This window comes from Cucurbita pepo, chromosome LG12 (assembly GCF_002806865.2).
Source record: "Cucurbita pepo subsp. pepo cultivar mu-cu-16 chromosome LG12, ASM280686v2, whole genome shotgun sequence".
Lineage (NCBI taxonomy): Eukaryota > Viridiplantae > Streptophyta > Magnoliopsida > Cucurbitales > Cucurbitaceae > Cucurbita > Cucurbita pepo.
This window is the reverse complement of record NC_036649.1, coordinates 7,712,450-7,727,129: the sequence shown is the minus strand read 5'-3', so window position 1 is coordinate 7,727,129 and position 14,680 is coordinate 7,712,450. Positions and strand designations below refer to the sequence as shown.

General features: G+C 34.3%; 1 protein-coding gene across 2 annotated transcripts; it reads left to right on the top strand.

Annotated features, from left to right (window-relative positions):
• Positions 1 to 231: 231 nt before the first annotated feature.
• Positions 232 to 13,477, top strand: LOC111806727 (nodal modulator 1-like). Of its 2 annotated transcripts, XR_002816864.1 has the most exons (28): positions 232 to 471; positions 798 to 863; positions 1,090 to 1,176; positions 1,322 to 1,378; positions 1,499 to 1,563; positions 1,672 to 1,841; positions 2,325 to 2,386; positions 2,569 to 2,652; positions 2,995 to 3,154; positions 3,449 to 3,564; positions 4,530 to 4,658; positions 5,857 to 5,928; positions 6,096 to 6,191; positions 6,277 to 6,354; positions 6,802 to 6,930; positions 7,129 to 7,305; positions 8,008 to 8,211; positions 8,300 to 8,413; positions 8,513 to 8,760; positions 9,291 to 9,333; positions 9,421 to 9,669; positions 10,170 to 10,400; positions 11,261 to 11,352; positions 11,923 to 12,151; positions 12,263 to 12,619; positions 12,783 to 12,856; positions 12,947 to 13,138; positions 13,217 to 13,477. XR_002816864.1 is itself a non-coding variant. In XM_023692163.1 (27 exons), the coding sequence occupies exons 1-27, from the start codon at positions 373 to 375 to the stop codon at positions 13,050 to 13,052; spliced, it is 3,594 nt and encodes a 1,197-aa protein (XP_023547931.1). In that variant the 5' UTR covers positions 232 to 372; the 3' UTR covers positions 13,053 to 13,477. The 2 variants fall into 2 exon arrangements, 1 of the variants encoding a protein (XP_023547931.1); XM_023692163.1 differs by having other exon boundaries at positions 12,947 to 13,477.
• Positions 13,478 to 14,680: the final 1,203 nt, after the last annotated feature.

The following is a 14,680-nucleotide window of genomic DNA, read 5'->3' as shown; positions in this document are numbered from 1 at the left end:
AAAATTTATAAGTCGAGTAAATACAAAATATTAAATTTTTTATTATTTTATATTTAATAAAATAATTCATTTAAAAATAATTAATTAAGTTGAGAACGTTTAATTTATAAATTAGAAGTTGATTTATTAGACCGAACACATTTATTTTATTTTTTATTTTTATTTTTTTTAATTGAATTCTTGAATTTAAGGATTACAGAAATTAAATTGTATTATATGGCATGGCTGAAATATCATAAACTCAGTGATGACTCACCGGAAGGCCTGTAGTCGCTGTAGTAAGGCCAGTTCTTCCCTTCTCCTCTTTCCATGCTGGTAACCAGATCTGCTCTTCCGGTCTGATAGTAGCGTGGAGTTCCAATCGTTCGTAGAATGGTGCTCGAAGCAGCTGCACTTTGCTTTGCAATCTTAATCTATTCAATTTCAGTGGCTTCCGCCGATTCAATCCACGGCTGTGGTGGATTCGTCGAGGTAAATGGACTTGCTTATCCGAGTCGTTAAATATGACTAATCGGAGAATGCGCGGGAGTTTCATTTGGAGCTTGGAGTTTGGACTGAGATATTAACCGTTAGATGATGTAGGCTTCGAGTGAGAATGATTGAGCATGAGTTGCGAAGCATCTTAGAAATATTAAGCTTGCTTGTTTTTGTAGCTCCTGATCTGAATTTTAGTGCGCATGCTCAGGATTTGAAGTATTGACTGGACCTCGTGAACTGCGAGATTTAGATTTATGGAAGCGGGAGTTTTGTTTTCGTTCTTCTTTGTCGCTACTTAATTTAGATCTTTTATGTTGCAGGCAAGTTCGTCCTTAATCAAGTCCAGGAAGCCGAATGACGGAAAGTTTGATTATTCTCATATTACGGTATGTATCATTTTTTGTGCCTCTTTTGTTACTATTTCAGCTCGACAACCGTTTTTGGTCAAAAGTTTATGATAGATGATTCCTTGAACTTAGAATTTTCAATCTAGTCCAGGAAGCTGAATGATAGGAAATTGAATATACTAAACTTTAGTTTCTACATTCGAATATCTGCTGAGGCAACATTGTAACTAATACTCGAGTTGTATTTTTATTCATTATATTGCAGGTTGAGCTTCGAACAGTGGATGGATTGGTTAAGGACAGAACTCAATGTGCTCCTAATGGCTACTACTTCATTCCAGTGTATGACAAGGTAATTTTAACATAGATATTTGCAGAATACATTTCTCACGACAGACTGAATGGGAACTCCACTCTTTCTTTGGTCTACGAGTGCTAGCCATATTACTATTGGAGGATATTGTTTAATTTTTCATATTGATCACCTCAATTTACAGGGTTCCTTCGTAATTACGATAAATGGACCAGAAGGGTGGTCTTGGGACCCAGATAAGGTTAATCACCTGCCACTTTTTTATAACATTACTATCAAGCATTTCAAATTTTCTTGGATACATGGCTCAGTTGTAAATATTGACTTTCCTTAATTTCCGCCATGGACAAAATTTTCTTAGGTTCCTGTTCTTGTTGATGACACTGGCTGCAACGGGAATGAGGATATAAATTTTCGTTTCACAGGGTTTGTTTGTTTGTTTATTTTTTGTTGAGTTTTTCCAAATATCTTTTTATTTCTCAACGTGTATAATTGTGTATGATAAAATCTACTGTTGAACATCTTTTATTGCAGGTTTACATTATCTGGTAGAGTTACAGGGGCTATCGGGGGAGAGAGCTGTTCAAATATGAATGGTGGTCCAGCAAATGTGAACGTTGAACTTTTGTCTCCTAATGGTGATGTTGTAACTTCGGCATTGACTTCACATGAAGGGAATTATCTTTTCTCAAATATTATACCAGGTTTGAAGATTTTTTTTAAAAAAAAAATTTAATTAGCTTAAAGTTGGTCATATTACATTTTCTCCAAATGCTAGTTGAGTTTACAAATTACCTTTTAGACCTTTTTCCAACTTGTAGTGAAAAAAGAATTGGAACTGACTATACTGGGTAATAGGGTTAACATATGACCCGTTAATTGCAGTGTAAAGTGTTATAAGATGCTACTAAACTCTTATCCATTTTGAAAGGCTGCTTTTTTCTTTTATTTATTTATTTATTTTCTTTTTAAGAAAAAAAAGACTTCACGAGATTTTTTTTAATTTTTTAATTTTTTAGAAGGCTAATTGCCTTTGGCAGATCTGTTCAATCATCTATATGTAGTACCTGTATTTTGTTGGTCCCTCAGATTGTGATTTCCCCCATTAGACCACATTCCTTTGAAAACGAGTGTCCAAATTTTTGATGCATTAGATTTATGTTTTACATGTACACTCGATGGTGCAGGGAGATATAACTTACACGCTTCACACCCCGACTTAAAAGTTGAAGTTAGAGGTTCCACAGAGGTGTGGTGCTTTTCATCCCTCGGCTCCTAAATCATTTTTAGTTTTAAGGTTACTGTGCCCCTCTATTAGTGATTTTAATTTCTACTGTGAGTCACACCTCTAGTGTCCACAGCAAATTTTAATATGATTATTGACAGGATTGGGATTTATGGGTCATTTATAACGAGGGATCTTTTATGCAGGTTGAATTGGGCTTTGGAAACAGTATTGTCAATGAATTCTTTTATGTCGCAGGTTATGATGTCCGTGGATTTGTTGTTGCTCAGGTAAACAGTCCTTTGGGAACAACACTCACAGTTATTCCTCCATTATTTTTTTATGAACATTCTACTCTCTTCTATTATTTTATTTTCATTTGGTTGATATTGTTGTGACCAGAACACATTTTAATCATAACCTCAAAGTGTTGCGTTTTGAGAAAAAAATACAGAAGCCTTTTTTTTTTGTTGTTGTTGTTGTTGAGAAAATTGAACTAGGAAATCCATTAACGAACCCTATCTTATAAGATGAGATTTTTTGTTTTCAGCTTTTGGATTTCCACTTCAAGCAAGCTTTCTTTTCACCATCTTTTATGTGTAGACAGTAAGTTTGTGTGTTTGTTTTGGTAGGGAAACCCAATTTTGGGAGTTCATTTTTATTTATTCTCAGACGATGTTAAAGAGGTTGATTGTCCACAAGGTCCTGGTAATTCTCCTGGACAAAGAAAAGCTCTATGTCATGCTGTATCTGATGCTGATGGGATGTTTAGATTCCAAGCGATACCTTGCGGTAATTATCTATTTATTGGTTGTCAACCACTCTAATTATCAAAGTTCTTCTGTGGAGTTGAATTAGGGTTGCTTGTTTCTCTGGACTATTATTCCAGTGGCTAATTGTAGGAGGCTTAGTTTATATTTTTGTTTTAAACCTTTTCTTTTGATGTCATTTAAATTTTTCCCTCTGAGTTTTAGTTCTAAATTTTTTCTGAACTAAAAAGAAATTTTCTTTGTCTGAATTACAACAAATATCAGCAGCTGTAGCATCTTTCACGTGCCTAATCTTAATTGGTTAATTTTCCTACAGGCCGTTATGAGCTTTTGCCATACTATAAGGGTGAAAATACTATTTTTGATGTTTCACCTAGCATCATCTCTGTGAATGTTGAGCACCAACACATTACAATTTCTCAAAAATTTCAGGTACCGAATGTTATTTCCACCATGTACTGTCAGCTGTTTATTGAACTTGAATTAGAGGATTGTATAAGTATACGATCTAGCATGATCCCTACGTGCTACCGAAGTTTCTTGTCATGGTGCTTCTTCACTTTTTTTTTTCTTAATAATTTGAAAAATGAAAAAAACTTTAAAGCAGGTGAAACTAAGGCCAAATCAATTAGTTTGGTCTTCTGAATTTCCTCGTGCCTATATTCTCTTTTTCTCTGTCTCCAATATAACAGCGAATTTAAATTTCATCAACGAAAAGTTTCATTTCTTGTTAATAAGAAACAGTCAGTCTACATATAATTTTGTTTCCATCCTGACCGATACCCATAATTGAGTTGGGTTTTAGCCTTTTATGTAGTTTATCCAAGTTTACTTATATATGGAGTATGGAGCTTCTTTTTTGTTGGTTTGTTTGTTTCTAAGTCTTTCGGACAAAGTTGTTGGAAAAGTTCTTGCTTCTTTAAATGTTTATTTATTTTCGTGGCTAATCTCTATTTGGTAGTATTTGATATTTGTACTTTTTTTTCTTTTTCACCCCCTTTGGGAGTTTGTATCCCTCGAACATTTATTCCTTTTCATTATATCAATGAGAAGTTGTCTCNAAAATATGAAAATATAAAGTTTGTTAAGATGGTGAGACCTACTTTAATGTCCACTTTTAGTTATTATTCTGATGATAGTGAAGAAACATTGTTGATGTAAAAAAGAAAATAAAAGACGAGAAAAATTTCATTGGGTTAAGCTTCATCAAGCAAGTAGAAGAGAAGAGCATAATAGGGTTAAGCTTCACCAAAATGTCATCGTCTTAATCTTGTACCTTCTTTAGGCATGAATTGAATAAGTTGGAAGTTACCATGTATAAGTGTAATTTAATGAGTGTTTATTTACTTTGACTTAAAAAAAAATCGAAGTTTTCTGATTCTTGCTGGTTTGCTTAGGTTACTGGATTTTCTGTTGGCGGCCGTGTTGTTGATGCGAATGACTCAGGAGTTGAAGGTGTCAAAATTATAGTGGATGGTCATGAAAGAGCAGTCACTGACAAGAAAGGGTTCTACAAGCTTGATCAGGTATAATATATTGTTTCATGACTCACTGATTAATAAAGAAAAAAAAAACAAATTGTACTACTCAAGAGTTTAGTTCTTGTTTTGTGCACGCTGGAATTGCTATGATAGCTATTCGAATAAATGGTCAGTGGTAAAGCAATCTTATCTGTTCATGAAGTTTTTACGTAATTTCTTTTATTTTAGTTGAATATCATCTGGTTGTAGTCAGAACTCAGTACACTTTTTATTTAATTTAATTAATTATTATTATTATTTATAAGAAACTTACAAGGAAGTATATTCAAGCCATCCAAACATGTCTAGTACAGGAAACCCCCTCTCAAAGAAAAAATATCACATAAATGCTTTCCAATTTATAATAATTATGGAAATATTGTGTTTAAAAGATGTGGTTTGAACTCCATCAAGAGGCTAAATTCTGTATACTATAAACAAAAGTGGCCTTAGTGTTCAATTTGTACTGGAAAAGTCAGGTTCCTTTCTGTTAAGTCTTTTTCCTCTCCTATCCACTCATGGGGGTGGCACACCGGTGTATATACATCAAGTGACAGTTATAAGAATGATTTTGTAATTTCATGCTATCGATGAAATTCTCATACTTCATTTCTCTTTCAAAAAGAAAACACAAAAGTTGTAAGAATGATGAGGAAACACCAATATCCAATGACATTCAGGGATAGAAGTACCCATTGTGCAGGGACAATCATTTTGGTCCCAATAAGGTTGTGATCATTCTTGACCCACAAACATCTGAACACTAGATTGATATTAGCCTCTGCAGAAAATTTTCTTTATTATTAAAAATATCTGAAGGCCTTCGAACTCTTCAGCAGATTAATCTTTTGGCTACTCTAAAAATTGGTGCCGATTTCTTTTTTACAGTTGTTAATAATCTTATGAAGCCTTTGCTAGCTCAGGTTACCTTCAGCATTAATACCCTGTCAGCTATTTTATTCAAATGGTTTTTTTACGCCTTATCCATCAAATTTGAAGCCAAACATCTGCTAGCTCCCCTGGCATAATTTGAAGTTCAAATGCCTGAAAGATAGTTGTAAATTCTTGTTAGAGTTGAACAGTAGTTTATTTTAGGTTACTCTTTAGCATGTGTTTGTATGATTAAATTTGTTTTTCTATTGATGTATTATATATAATTTTGATGATTGTGATCATTATTTTAATAATTGTTTTAATGTTTTAGGTTACTTCTAACCATTATACTATTGAAGCTAGAAAGGAGCATTTCAAATTCAACAAACTGGACAACTATTTGGTAGGGTATCAATTAAAAGATATCTTCATGCTTTTTCTCTTAAGCTTCAGTATATACATTACTCTTGCTGCGACACTAAAGTCTATGTAGGAATTAGTAGTCTTCAATTCAATACGAAGGTGTTATTTTCTTGTTCTTTCTTATTCCTTTTTTATTTGCATATTCAGGTACTGCCAAACATGATTTCTGTTGCTGATATTAAAGCAACTTTTTATGATGTCTGTGGTGTTGTTCAGACTATTGGAGATGGTTACAAGTCCAAGGCAATATTTATATCCCTTAATCTCTCTTTGTAAATGTACTTTGCATGTCAAATGATTTGTTTCCATATTATGGTCTGACCTTTAGGTAGCATTGACCCATGGACCAGAAAATGTTGAACCTCAAGTCAAACAAACTGATGAAAGTGGCAACTTTTGTTTTGAGGTATGTTTCTCCCGAAGTAGTGGCAATACTTTTTACGTTCCTCCTATTAGCCAAAGTTGGATGGAGATTTTTATTTATTTATTTATTAGTTTTTTGGAACAAGAAATCGAGTTTTCATTGAGAAAAATGAAATAATATAAAAGGGCATAGACAAGAAGCGAAAGAGAGTACCACAGGAAAACCCTCAGAAGAGTTAGGGGTCCAAAGCCTAGAGATTAACAAATGTGGCGAAGAGGATTTGAAGTTTTTGTGGTGTTTGATTCCTTATTAGGTGAATGGAAGATTAATAAATATCTGTATGCTAACTATATGGTCCAAGTTATAGTTAACACTTTGCTTTGTATTTTGATATTTTGGCAATTCTGCAAGTTATTTTTGCTATTGAGATCCTTTTACCTTCTAGTCATCTATCTAGCCATGTCTCTTATTGTGTTATGCATCTTTCAGGTCCCACCTGGTGAATATCGCCTATCTGCTATGGCAATTTCTCCAGAAAGTGCTCCTGGTCTACTGTTCTCGCCATCTTATGTTGATGTTACAGTCAAAAGCCCCTTATTGAATGTTGCTTTTTCACAGGTAATATTCTGAATTTCTGTGGAGCTTTAGTCTTATGATACTCTAGCTGCTTGTAAACTATTGATGAAGCCATGAATAATATTAAAAAGGATATTCTCATCTTCCTGCTTTCAGACTATTTGTTAGTTTCTTCCCATGATAGGGTTTTCTTTATCTGCTTCTGTTGATTTAATTTATTTCTTACAATTGGTTATCAAGGCACTAGTCAATATACTCGGTTCTGTAACATGCAAAGAGAGATGTGGTTCATCAGTATCTATTACTCTTCAGAGATTGGCTGGTAATCATATTAGTGAGAAGAAGACTATCAGTTTGACAGAAAAAAGTAACGAGTTTCAATTTCAAGGTGTCATCCCTGGTAAATACAGGATAGAGGTATAGCTATCTTACCTTGCCGTTTATATTTTTTCTTTGGCTACTTCTTAGTTTGTGCCTATTTGATATGGTCATAGAAAATTACAGAACTTGGCTGTAGATGGAATTTGTGCATAGTTCTCCCATGCCCTGCCCTGCCCTTTATATTTTGAATTTCATCTGAGTTGTAGCGTTGTTGTTGGTATGGGCGCTGGAAATGGTTTATGTCATTTGGATCATCCCATCATTTTACTTATTAATATAATGTTCCTTTTCCATGGATTCTTTTTTTAAAATTTTATGTGATTATTAGCACTTTCTGTCTCATCATATGTTCTGCTTGGGCATCCTTTCAAGGGCAAAAAGGAGATTCTTTGGTGCAATCTTATTAGAGTTTTCTTTTGAACCATTTGAGGTAGAGCAAACAGTCGCATATTTTGTGAAAAGGAGAGATCCTTTAATCGTTTTCTTGAATCTCTGGTTTTTCTGGTGTAAAAATTACCATTTCTTAAATATTTGACTGTCTCTTATCTCACATCCCATTGGACACTTTCTTTTTGTAATTCCGAGGTCATAGGAAATCTGCCTTCTTTTTGTAATTTCATCACATCGTTGAAATTATAGTCATTTTTCTCTCTAAATCAGCTTTTTTTTTAGCTCCATATCCTTTGGTATTTGAATTTTGAACATAGATAAACATGCTGAGCAATTATCTTTTAATAGGCCTCACACTCTTCCACTCAAGGTGTGCTTGGAAAAGATGATTGGTGCTGGGAGCAAAGCTCAATTGAAGTCGATGTTGGTATTGAGGATGTACATGGAATTGAATTTATTCAAAAAGGTTACTGGGTTAACGTTATATCTACTCATGATGTGGATGCCTATCTTTCTCAAATGAATGGATCACCTATGAACTTGAAAATCAAGGTTAGTTCTTCTTCAAGTTTCGAGATTTTGTTTTACTTTCTATGGGTGTACCAGGCACGACACTGTAATTAGTTCCTGTGTTATGCAGAAAGGTTCTCAGCACATATGTGTGGAGTCTCCTGGAGTGCACGAAGTTCAGTTTTCCAACTCTTGTATCTTCTTTGGGAGCTCATCCACTAAAATAGATACATTAAACCTAGAGGTATTGTACTGTTACAAATTTGTGTTTGATGTTTATACTACTGTATATTATTTATGTGAGATCAATTTTTTCCTCTTCTTTTTGCCAAATATTTGACAGCCCATCTATTTGAGAGGAGAAAAATATCTACTGAAGGGGCAAATTAATGTTGATCCAGTCTCACTTGGTGCATATGAATTACCTGAGAGTATTCTGTTGAGCATTGTGGGTGCTGGAGGCAGTGTGATTGATAATACTGAAGCCAAACTTACCTCCGATGTCAAGGATCAGCTGAATTCTGCCTTGTACGAGTACTCTGTTTGGGCTAGCTTTGGAGAGGAAATTACCTTTGTTCCTGTGGATACCAGGTCTGCATACTTTGAATACTATCTAGGTGCCACTTTTTGATGAACTAAACTTGATTGTTTGATATACAAGGATAGAGAGTCTTATCCCTCTTGATTGAAACTTACCTGTATTTTTTCACTTGCATCCTGAACACCCATTCTTACATTTTAGTGACACAAATACAGTAATGGAGGATTGGTTTCTTTCTATTAGGTTCTTGGGAGTGATGTGGGATGTTCTTATTATTTAGCTTGGACTTTGTCCTTTCTTGTATATGTCTCTCTGTGTGTGCGCGTGCAATCCTGTAGCTTGGGATTTGTCCTCTCTGTGCATATCATTTCAGCTGATGTTGAAGAATTTGTTGGAGGTTTGAGTGAAATGAACTTCCTATGTCTTGCACCCCCCCCTCCCAAAAAAAGAAAAGAAAAGAGACAATGTTCGGGTGCCATTAAAGAAGAATTTGAACCTTCGCTTATCTGATCACTTTTAAGTTAAATACTTTGAGCTATTACTGCACTGCAATGTTCTTGACTCAGAACTATGGTTGTAGGAATCTGGAGAAGAAGATCTTATTTTATCCTAGACAACACCATGTGAGCTAGTTTTTCTTTTTCTTTTCAAGTTTAAGAGGTATTAAATGATCCTTACTGTAAGCTTAATGTCCAATATGTCTTCATCAGGTCTTGGTGAAAAATGATGGATGTCAAGATTCTATCCCTACATTTTTTGGTAGGTTGGGTTTATACATTGAAGGATCAGTTTCTCCTCCTCTTTCTGGGGTTCATATCAGGATTATTGCTGCTGGAGACAGTTCCACTGCTTCCCTCAAGAATGGGGAGTTGGTATTTCAAACTTCCACTGATGTTGAAGGCTCGTTTGTTGGGGGACCTTTATATGATGACATAACTTACAGAGTTGAGGCTATGAAGGTCCGTAATATTTATTTTGACAGTCATTTTGCATTCTCTGTTATTTGCCTAACGTAGTCAAGAATTTATACTTTCTGCTTTCATTTGTTAGTGCTCTTGGAGAATTCCCATTCTAGGTTGCACCATTCTCTCTGCTGATTACCATGACTAGCAGTTACTCAACTTTATACTGATTTCACTCTTACCACACATATAATAATAAAACAAATTTACTCAGATTGCACACATATGATAAATTGATCAGTGAGCCACCATGTAGTTCATTACCTCCGAGACTTGAACTGGACTATTCTAACCGCATGATGAGCACTCTTTGATTTACTTTCTTATCTCTCAATGCCATTCCTTATCAATAAGAGAGATTTTAAACCTGATCATCTCTTCTTCAATGAGCAAGATCGTAAATCCATACATCTTTATTTTTTTGTGCTCAGGCAGAATATCTGTTTCTCATCTTTGCCAACTGTTTTTCCCATTTTTGCTAACATCTCAATTTGCAGTCTGGCTTTCATTTGGAGCATGTTGGACCTTATTCATTTTCATGTCAGAAGCTTGGTCAAATTTCTGTGAAAATTCATGCTAGAGATAATAGTGAAGAACCTATTCCTTCAGTTCTATTATCTCTGAGTGGTGACAATGGTTATAGAAATAACTCAGTGTCTAATGCTGGTGGAGTTTTCCTCTTCAATGATCTTTTCCCTGGAACTTTCTATTTGCGTCCATTACTGAAGGTACTTGAAAATTTTATTTAAAACGTTCTGTTTTGTTTCGTCCTTGGTCGTCTGTAGTAGTATATACAATAGTTGGGACCATATTGGTGGTACGAGGATTTAACATGAATTATTTTGATACTTATTTTGAAATTCCTTCGGGCCCCTTTTGGATGTTAAACGTTTCATTGTTGATAATTTGTGCTCGTTCAAAAGAATCCGTCGTATTTGCTTCAATTTGGTTATTTGGAAATTTCTGGGAAAGAGCCTACCTTTCACGTTTGATTCTCTGTCTCTTAGATGGTCTAGTTTGTTGTTACTTCTTTTTCCTATTGGAGGACATCTTATCCTCCTTCTTGTAATGTCTAAAACATGATTGTCAGTTAAAAAAAAAAAGGGATTTTTCTTCCATAACGTTTTAATTTGAACTTCTTAATCTCAGGTAAGAGTTATTTACTTTTATCTTGATGAAAAGATATTACAATGGATAGAGAGGAAAAGATTTAGCCTAGGCTCTTGAAAAACGAAGACTGAAGTACCCTTGAAATTGTTAAAACAAGATTAACTTAATATCAGAAAACTCCTTTGTAACTTTGGTTACCTTATTCTATGAATGACTGGGGTTGATATTGCCTTTTGTCGAGGTTACCTTCTTGTGGAACATAATATAAATTTGTGTTGTAAGAATACTAATAGTCTAATATAGGGGACTGGAGTATAATATTGAGTTGTAAGTCATCAAAAGTATTTAGGACGCTTTGCAACAATATTATTTATTTTTTAATTTTTGATGAGAAACTGAAGGCTGTAATCATAAAGTGTTTTGAAACTATTGTTGTAATTTATACTCTATGAATTTGATAATTTACTCTGTTTTGTAGGAGTATGCCTTCTCACCTGCAGCTCAGACAATAGAACTTGGTTCTGGGGAATCCAGAGAAGTTAATTTCCAGGCTACTCGTGTGGCTTACAGGTTTCTTATTGCCTCCTCTATGTGTTTTTTTCTTCTTTCATATTTATTGTGTGTTTTTGGGAGTAGGTTTTTGGAGTGCTTTGAGAATGGCGTGTTTAAATAATTTTATTTTCCATCTTTGTAGTATTTTGCACAATTTTTAAAAACATTTTTATGTATTCAAAAGGTTATCAAGACTTAAGGAGTGTGATTAATTAGTTGAATTAGTTCTAGGATATTGAAAAATACTTCCAGACACGTTTTAAGAGTATATTATCTCAAAAACTTGACGTACTTGTCTCTAGATTCTATTTCTTGCAATATTATTACGACAATTTACATTTAGGGAATGGTAGCTGATTGCGCAATTTACATAGTTGGCCACTGTTAACATTTTCCTGAATCACAATTCGGATGCCAACATTTTCCTTAAAATAGTGTCATTCCTCTTACATTAAAACCCTTGGGGAAACCCTTGAACTATTCAATCCTCTAGAAAGGAGGAAAAGCCATTTTGAAGTAAAACACGTTGAATTAAGTTAGATTTGTTGTATTGCAAGCTGCTAAAGTTGTTCCTTTAAACGTGTTCAGCGCTATAGGTGTGGTGACGCTATTATCTGGCCAACCAAAAGAAGGTGTTTCAGTTGAGGCCAGATCAGAAACAAAGGGGTATTATGAGGAAACAAAGACAGATGCATCCGGACATTATCGTTTGAGGGGACTGCTCCCTGAGACGACTTACACAATAAGAGTAGTTCAAAGAGACGATCAGGGCGGTACCAGAATTGAGCGTGCATCTCCTGGAGCAATAACTGCCAAGGTCTGATGTAGCCAATTTTACATGGGAACTTCGTAAAACATATGCAAGTGTATCCATTCCTAGTGCTACTGTTTTATACATCTGAAATTTATATATTGAACAATTTCGTAGGTTGGATCAGAAGATGTCAAGGGATTGGATTTCCTGGTCTTTGAACGCCCTGAATTTACCATTTTGAGTGGCCATGTCGAAGGAAAGAAAATTGAGGGACTAAAGTCAGGTTTGCAAGTGGAAATCAAGTCAGCGAGTGAGACTTCTAAAGTTGAGTCCGTATTCCCCCTTCCACTATCAAACTTTTTCCAGGTGAAGGGCTTACCTAAGGGTAAGTACCTTGTCAAGCTACGATCAAGTGAGCCATTAGGCACCATCAAATTTGAGTCTAGCATAATTGAGGCTGATTTGGAGGTGAATAACCAAATTAACGTGGGCCCACTGAAATACAAAATTGAAGATTATCACCACAAACTGGTTAGTGTTACTCTCTGCCAGATAGCACTTTTGTTCTAATCTTCCAGGAAACTTAGCTGAAGTTCGTCTCACTTTTGTTGTACTTCCACTTGGCTAGTTCAGTAACTAAACTGCTCTCTTTCTCTCTTCCTCCTTCTCAACCTCCCCCCTCCTTGTTCTGCAGGACTTGTCTCCAGCTCCGGTACTCCCGCTCGTTAGCGGAATCTTCGTGATCATCCTTTTTGCCAGCATTCCAAGGTAATACGAATACATTTTCTTCTTCAAATCAACTATTCAGGACAGCCTGTGCGAGAATTATAACTCCTTTAACTCATCTTTTGTTTAAAGACTCAAAGATTTTTATCAAGCCACGGTGGGAACATCAACATCTGGGTTCACGGTAACAACAAAGAAAGAAGTACGGAAACCAGTTTTGAGAAAAAAGACGTACTAAGTAGCAAGCAACTTCCATTTGTTCAAATTTCTGATTAGCTCAATTGGCAACCAACCAACCTAACGCAGCTGGGGAACACTTTCACGGTAGGCTTACAATTTTATTACTTAAACTTAGAGATCAATGTTTGCCATAAATTTTTTTTGACTGACTGGTCGCTGTAGGAGGCAGGCTTGGTGCAATGTTTATTCTCCACCATGTCAGTATGATTCTTCTAGCAATTACTCAGGTTCTTAGTCAACTCATTTTCACATTTAGAACATAATGAGTTTTAGAAAGACATTATTTTTAATGATGGACCAGGCAATGTGCTTCAACTTCGGCCTTTTTGCTTCAAAATTTACAAGATTTCAAGAAGAATATCTTCAGAAATGTAGAAAAGGTACAATTCCAATATAGTTTCATTGGTTACCATTGGTTTTCTACTTTCTACTTTCTACTTTCCTGATGTTGATTGACATTTCTTAGAATACTCTATTTCTAGTCTTACGTCGAGAATATTTAAAACTTATAATTGTATCAATTATTCTGAATATTTTTACGAGCGAATCAATTTTAACCTTAGAAAACCATTAGACTTCTCTAAGAAAACCATTAATGCTTCAATTCTTATAGGTAGGTGGATTTCATTTTTTTCTATTTTTTTCACTCTGTTTTGAAAAAAATTAGGTAATTACATGTATATGATAGGATTCTTTTGGAGAAAAAAATTTGTTTTAATAAATTTTAGTTGATTTTAAAATTTTAAAATTTTAAAATTTTAAAATAGAAGCAAGTAAATGTTCTGAGAACTTTTGTTCCTTAAAAATGATTGTTAGTGTAATTTGGTTGACCTAATGATTTGTCTTATTATAATTTATCATTTCATTATTTTTTAATTACTTTTACACTATAATCTCTGTGAATTATTTTCTAGGAATGTATTATAAAAAAACCCAAATAAAATAGAATTATTTTCTAGGAACGTATTATAAAAAACCCAAATAAAATAATTAAATAATAATATAACAATGAGTTACCCCCATAAAATTTTAAAATTTAAATTAGTTGATATCATCATCCAAATGACACAAACAATTCATCCTTCTCACTCTACCCTAATTCATTTCATTTGATTCTTATATTAATTTTTTAGTGTAAATATAATATAAAGTCCTATTTATTTATTATGCTTAACACGATTAACATCCCCTTTTAATTGTCGTGATTGATATCCCTATTTTAATTGTCGTTTTTTGTAACAAACCTTAGAGCGTATAACTTCTTACCAAATTTAAATTTTGATATAATTTTTAAAAGTAACGTATAATAATTTTGAGCATGAAAAAAATGATTTAATCCATTCAAAATCAATTCCAAATAGTAAGTAACAAAGTTGACATATTATGTTAGAACTAAATCATATACACTCATCTCCTCTCGAGAGCCATGCCCTAAACTTAGTCGTGTCAATAGATTGGTAAATCTTCAAATGTCGAACAAAGGACTCCAAAAGAAAAGGAGTCGAGCCTCCTCGAAGGCAGTAAAAAATGACTAAGACTCCAAAAGAGTCTAGCCTAGATTAAGGGGAGGTGTTGGATGATGGAAGTCCCACGTCGGCTAATTTAGGGAATGATCATGGGTTTATA

Coding starts and splice junctions, on each gene's coding strand:
- LOC111806727 (XM_023692163.1), top strand. CDS start 373: ATGGTGCTCGAAGCAGCTGCACTTTGCTTTGCAATCTTAATCTATTCA. Junction 9,334..9,420: donor TTTATCCTAGACAACACCAT/GTGAGCTAGTTT, acceptor TGTCTTCATCAG/GTCTTGGTGAAAAATGATGG. Junction 9,670..10,169: donor ACAGAGTTGAGGCTATGAAG/GTCCGTAATATT, acceptor CTCAATTTGCAG/TCTGGCTTTCATTTGGAGCA.